This window comes from Oryza glaberrima, chromosome 10 (assembly GCF_000147395.1).
Source record: "Oryza glaberrima chromosome 10, OglaRS2, whole genome shotgun sequence".
NCBI classification, from domain to species: Eukaryota; Viridiplantae; Streptophyta; class Magnoliopsida; order Poales; family Poaceae; genus Oryza; species Oryza glaberrima.
In genome coordinates, this window is record NC_068335.1 from 5428370 (window position 1) to 5435126 (window position 6757).

Consider the following 6757-nt stretch of genomic DNA (forward strand, 5'->3'; position numbering starts at 1 on the left):
TAGTTTTTGTCTAGATTCTGAAAAGTTGTAGTTATAGAATCTAGAAAATAAATTAGAAACCAGAAGCTTGAAAACCCAGCTTTTCCATATTCTTAAAAGTTGGCTACCAACTAGCTTCTTTTCCAAATCTTAAGCTCCCCCAAACATGCTCCTTGCCTTCTTTTATAGCCTTGTTTGTTTTCTCCAGCCCTATCTATATATAGCCTATGCCACCACGGTGCCACCGCACTGCTGCCGCTTGCACCAGCTCTCAAGTGGCAAGCGCGGAGCACCGCAGTTGCGCGTGCCCACGCCGCTGGCCGCATGCCTCACCCGCCACCCGTGTTGCGAGCCGCCGCCATCTACCCTACTCGCCAGCCGCCAGTTACTGCCCAATTGAGCTAGGGTTAGTGTGGATTGGGGGAATGACGGGTTGAAGAGAGGAGAGGAGTGGATTGGATATTAGAGAGAGAAGATCTGGAGAGAGGGATGGGAGTGGGGAAATTTTAGGCCCGATACATTTCAGCTAATGGGCCTAATGTGAGAGAAGGGAGCCCAAAAAGTATAGTCTGCTCACTTATTGGGTTATTTGAGGCTTCTTCTTTATTTTTTATATACATATATGAAATATATAGCATATATTTTATTTTCTAAAATTCTTGGGTATACACCTGAATACCCTTGAATCTATAGTGGGCCCACCCCTGTATATACTAGGCAAAGCTTTCGCCTTCTTTTTTTAAAAAAAAACAAGTGAACAATCTTCGACTGTATCCGTACCAAAAATACCCCTCAACAAAATAGTACAAAAATTAAAAAAACATTGTCCTATTTGAGATGTGAAAACTGAAGCCGGATAAGAGCAAAACAAACAAAAATAAGTATTTTGGGAGCCCATAAATTGAGGAACCATGGAGATGCACTCTCGAGATCTGATAAACATTTGGTTTTGAATTAATTGGTTCATCATGACCATTACGACAATTAGTACCTCACTTTTCTAATCAAGTTACAATTTCGACTACTAACGCAGCATGATGATGAGTAGCATCTCCTCCTCGTGAAGAAAGGAAAAGGAGGAAAAGAACAAAGGAGAAAAATGAAACACTCATGGCCGACACTGATAGAACACGTCAAACTGTTGCTCGTACGTACTACAAGGCACAGATAATGCAGCATCCACTGATCCACCTGGAGAATAATGCTTTACGTACCAAAGCAGCTTCCCGGCCTGGTATCTACAGCCCTTGGATCTGAATTTTTCCTCTCTTTAATTATACTCTGCTAACCCGACCAAGCAAAGTGCCCAAAATGACCAACACTTCAGTCCTAGCTGCTTTTCCTTTCTCTCTATATATAAACTCTCGCTTATTAGCTTCCCTGTACTCAGTATTAATCAGCAACAAATGGCTTCAGATCACTAGACTAGAGTGAAGAGAGAAGGCATATACTACAGCTAACACATTATACATTTCGATCTCCTCCTATACATATGATGATATATATTTGATTCTTGACTTGTTAATTACTTTTCTTTCTATGCTATAGCGCGTGTGTGTTGATTATCGTAATGTCGATGGTTGTGGCCTCTTACGCTCCGGCGAGCCGGTCGCCGGTGACGCGGGCGTCCTCCGGCGCACGGCGGGTTAGCCATACACAGTCATGGAGGCCGCTGCCACCGCCGTTCTTCCCGGCTTCCGCCGCCGTCAAGTGCAGGCGGCCTACTCTTCCGATGGCACGTTCTGTTGGCCCGCCGGAGAAACATCGCCCTGTGTTCAACATTCCTCCCACCGGTAGTGACTCTCCTTCAATTCAGTTCTCTTTTTTTTTGGTTCTTCTCAGCTTTGATTTTCTCTTTTCTAACTGTGGCTAATATACCTAGAAATCAAAATGAATTCAACAAATTAATTGCAATAAAACTTAAGGCCCCCTTTGATTTAAAGAAAATTTATAGGAATTTTAGAGGATTTTATTTCTATAAGAACTTTTCCTACATAGCCCTTTGAATCAAAGAAATTGACCCTATGGAATCCTATAAAATTCCTATGTAATGTGTCTTCTCATTCAAGTTTTAGAGGAAATTTAACATGAGGTAGAACCTCATGGAAAAAAAAAATTTGAGTCTTTATCTCTCCTCAAGTTCTCATATTTTCATGCAGTCCAATCAAACGGTTATTTCTAATTAAGTTTTTCGTGTGTTTTGTATTTCTCTGTTTTACACTCATCCCTGTCAGAATTCTATATTTTTCCTATTACTTTGTTTTTTTCATTACAGTGATTGAAAGGGGTCCTTAATGTGATAATATGTGATCCAATTCAGCTCTACTGTACCAAGTCCCGCCACCGGAGGGGAAAGAACGGTGGGAAATCAAGGATGACGAGGGCAACGTCCAGCTGTGGTTGCAGGTGCCCGGCCTGACGGAGGACGACCTGGAGATCACCACCACCGACGAATTGCTCGAGATCAAGCGTAAGGCCGGTGGCGGCGACCCGCGGCGGCTCGACGACGTCCACGGCGTTGGCTCCTTCCGCCTCCGGTTGCTCCTGACCAAGGAGTTTGTCAGCAGCAAGGTGACAGCCGAGCTGAAGGCCGGCATGCTGGAGGTGACCATCCCCAAGAGCACAGACCTGCGTCGCACCGTAGTCAGGATAGGGCAGCAATCACAGTCTCCAGCTGCAGTTAGAACTGCGCAGCCGAAGGTCGTCGATCCTCCTCCTGCCAATTCGCCACCGAAGAATAATAATCTTGTGAGAAACACAAGTGTGCAGTCGAGGATTGATCCTCCTGCGAGAGAGTCGCCGAAGAATGATCTTGGAGTAGGTATCAGTGTTCAACCGAATGATTCTCCTGCGAGAGAGCCATCCAAGAACAATCTTGCCGGAGGTAGAAATGTGCCATCGAAGGATGATCCTCCTGCAAGGGAGCTACCGAAGAATAATTTGGCCGGAGGTAGAAATGTGCCACCGAAGGATGATCCTCCTGCGAGAGAACCACCAAAGAATAATCTTGCCGGAGGTAGAAATGTGGCACCCAAGGATGATCCTCCTGCCAATGAGGCACCAAGGAATAATCTTGCAGGAGGTACAGGTGTGCCGACGAAGGATCCTCCTAGAGGTAACAATGGGCCACTGAAGGATCCTCTGAAGGATCCTCCTAGAAATGCCAATGAGCCGCCAAAGAATCCTCCTGGTACCCGTGAAGCCAACCTAGGATGAGCAAATTAACCGTGGTGGGCATGTGAGAATAAATTGAGCCGCCAAAGAATCCTCCTGGTACCCGTGAAGCCAACCTAGGATGAGCAAATTAACCGTGGTGGGCATGTGAGAATAAAGATTAGAATAGATTAAACCCCATGAGAGGAGAGAAGATATGTTTATGTATATGGTTGTCATGCTCAGAGGGGCAATTTTCACTGCACGCAGTTGGTTCACTTTAATTTTTATGAAATAAAGTTATTTGATCGATATGATTTGCTATGGTCGACCATTTACCGTTTCAGTGATGGTGTTATGTCCCAGATATCCACATAAACCGTTAGAGTGCGCAGCTTGGCCCACCAACCGTGGGCCACCCAGGTCAATGTCCCAGATATCCACATAAACCGTTAGAGTGCGCAGCTTGGCCCACCAACCGTGGGCCACCCAGGTCACATTGGGCCTGCTGCTCCACTATAGGCCCAACCGGAGTCACAACTGTAGATCATAGGCCTACACAACCCAAAAGACTAGTCTGATAGATGAGAACCGCCCCCACCTTTTAAGTCGTGCTCCTCCATCATCAATTACCGATGTGGGACTAAACCTAACAATAACTATAGTGCAAGAATATCAAAATTCAAACATGAAAACCCTGCTAAGATGAAGAAGAGAAAATGACGTAGGGCAAATGAGTAGGGGTCCCAGAGACAATCCAGATTTAGGGAATCGAAGAGTGGCTCATTGAGTCATACGATCTCCATCATGTAAAATCAAAGTGTTTTTTATTCTTTATTTTGTGATGAACAATTGGCATCTGTGATTATTGGTTTTGATATTTGGAGATTATTGGCGAAGTGGTTTTGGAGATGATTGATTTTTCAGGTGATGAACAGGGTTACTGTTTTTGGTGGGTCCGGTCAAACTAGGCAGGTGCTGCCGGTCAGACCGGCATGTATCGCGCGGTCAGACCGGCTCAGCCCGCGGTCTGACTGGCCGACTCTGTGTCGGTTTCGGTTTCAGGTTGTTTGTTTGGATATCCGTGATTGTTTCATGTTTATGGCTTCTAGATGGATACTATGCGTATATAATACTGTTCTTTGCTAGTAATTAGTCAACTTGGAGATAGCTTGGCCTCAGAATATGGTTTCTTTGTTTGATTCATGTGTAGGTGACTTAGATGCCTCGGGAGAGTATTGTCGGTGATGGATCGGGAGTTGACTTGGGGATAAGGCAATGTTCGTGACAGTCAGATATCATGTAAGATACTTAAACTAGAGGTCAATGCATGTGGTTGGTGAAGATTCCATTTGGCATATGATGGAGGTATTGTGTGCGTATGGGATGCGGAGTCGAATTTAAAAGGAGTCCAAATTTGGTATGATTGGAGTTTGTAAAGTTTGTTTCTTATACGGGAAGGTTTCCTAGGTGGATTAGGACTTCTAGTATGAGTTTGGTTCGTGGCATTAGGCTGCCTACCTCATGTATAAATAAAGAGAGAGCATGAGGTTTCCCGGTATCGCTTTTGAGAGCATTGAGTTGATAGTTTAGTTAGGGTTTCGAGTTTAATCGAGATTTTCGTGAGGAGTGCTGTTGTTGCACTTTGTAAACACAAAGAGAAGTAATAAAGTTGTCATCTACTTTGAGAGTTCTTCGATTTGTGTTTTCTCGGGTTCGGCGGTCTAACCGGTGAAATATCGGCGGCATTGCGGTGGTCGGACCGGCGGCGTACTTGCGGTCTAACCGGCGACGACATCAGGCGACTTCAGGAGGCAGGGTTTGATCTCGGCGAGTCGACTGATATTACTACCTCGGTTAGACTGATGATCTCTAGGCGGTCAGACCAGTGCGACTACTTCGGTCAGACCGCGATCCGTCGAATTTGAGGGTAACATTTAATTCCGCAAAAAGTTTGGGTTTTTGGGTATACCAACCATTCACCCCGCCCTCTGGTTGGCTTAGTTCTTGTGTTTCGATCCTACAAGTGATATCAGAGCCTTGTTTTCTTCTTTAGATTTTAACCGATCTAGAGTTTTTGCCATGGCTAATAAGTTTATAACTAAGCCCATATTTTCGATGGAACGGATTTTCCTTATTGGTGTAGTAAGATGCAATCTTACATTATGGCTGAGGGTCTTGATATTTGGAAAAAAGTTTCTAATCCTTATGTGATTCCTGATCAAATTAATACTGCTGCTTTAAAAACTGAATTTGAAAATAATTGCAAAGCTCACAATATTCTTTTGAGTGGGATTTCTCGTTTGGATTTTGATTGTGTTTCTCATCTTTAAACCGCCAATGAGATTTGGATTTCTGTGAGAAATTTTCATCAAGGAACTACAATATTAAAGAACTTCGTCGAGATCTTTTCAAAAAGGAGTACATAAAATTTGAGATGAAACATGGAGAAGCTTTGGATGACTATCTTTCTAGGTTCAACAAAATTTTGAGTGATCTTAGATCTGTTGATTCTTCTTATGATATAAATTACACACAATATAAGGTTTCTCGTCACTTTTTGAATGGTCTTGACATGTCTATTTGGGAGATGAAAGTTACGTCAATTCAGGAGTCTGTTGATATGTCTATGTTGACTTTGGATTCGCTTTACACAAAACTCAAAACACATGAGATGAATATTCTTTCTCGTAAAGTTGATTCTAATTCTAGTGCTTTGGTTTCTTCTTCGAATTCTTTGAATGTTGGTGCTTCTTCGTCGAATTATACTATTTTTGCTTTAATTAATGCTATGTCCGATGAGCAACTCAAACAGTTCAAGGAGGAGGACTTGGCTTTGGTCACTAACAAGTTTGCTCGAGCTATGAACAATGTTAGGTACAGGAGAAGAGGTGGTCCAAATTGTTGCTTTGAATGTGGTGCTCTTAATGACCTTCGCTCGCATTGTCCTAAGCTTTGAATAAAGGCAAGAAGAAAGACAATGATGGTGAGAAGACCAAGGAGAACAAGCCAAAGAGCACGTTCAAAGGAGAGAAGACTAAGGAGAATCTGAAGAAGATGTTTGAGAAAGTCTATGCCGCTTTTGAGCCTTTAAGCAATATAGATGGAGAAAGTGAAGATGAAGATAAGGGAAAGAACATCTCCGGTGTTTGCTTCATGGCACGTGGTGAATCGGATTCAGAGTGTGAAGACAATGAGGTGAGTTCTTTTGAAGAAGCTATTCTTATTTTAAGTGCTAAAAACAAGAAGTGTGAGAAGATGTATAGGAAACATGAATTTATTATTAAATCTCTTAATTCTGAAATTGCTAGATTAAAATCTCTTATTCCCAATGATGATGATTGTAAAAATTGTGAGGTTTTAATGAATGAGATTTCAAAAATTAGAGATGTCAATGCTGCACATGATTTGAAAAATAGATCTTCTCTTGCTCTTGGATTTGCCTTGCATACACGCACTTTGGATGAGTTGTTTTTTACTAAAAATTTGTTGAAAAAATATCAAATTGCTTTTCATGCTAGTTTGATGTTTAACATGATTTGTGCCAAAAAGTTTAAACAACAACATGATGTTTTGGATTGCTCAACATGCACATTAAATAAGATGAAACTAAAAGATGCTTTAG

The 6757-nt window shown here is 42.5% G+C and overlaps 1 protein-coding gene across 1 annotated transcript; it reads left to right on the forward strand.

Annotated features, from left to right (window-relative positions):
• The first annotated feature begins 1319 nt into the window (after window positions 1-1319).
• On the forward strand, window positions 1320-3458 carry LOC127785772 (uncharacterized). Its single transcript, XM_052313166.1, has 3 exons — window positions 1320-1422; window positions 1528-1772; window positions 2300-3458. The coding sequence occupies exons 2-3, from the start codon at window positions 1550-1552 to the stop codon at window positions 3193-3195; spliced, it is 1119 nt and encodes a 372-aa protein (XP_052169126.1). The 5' UTR covers window positions 1320-1422; window positions 1528-1549; the 3' UTR covers window positions 3196-3458.
• Window positions 3459-6757: the final 3299 nt, after the last annotated feature.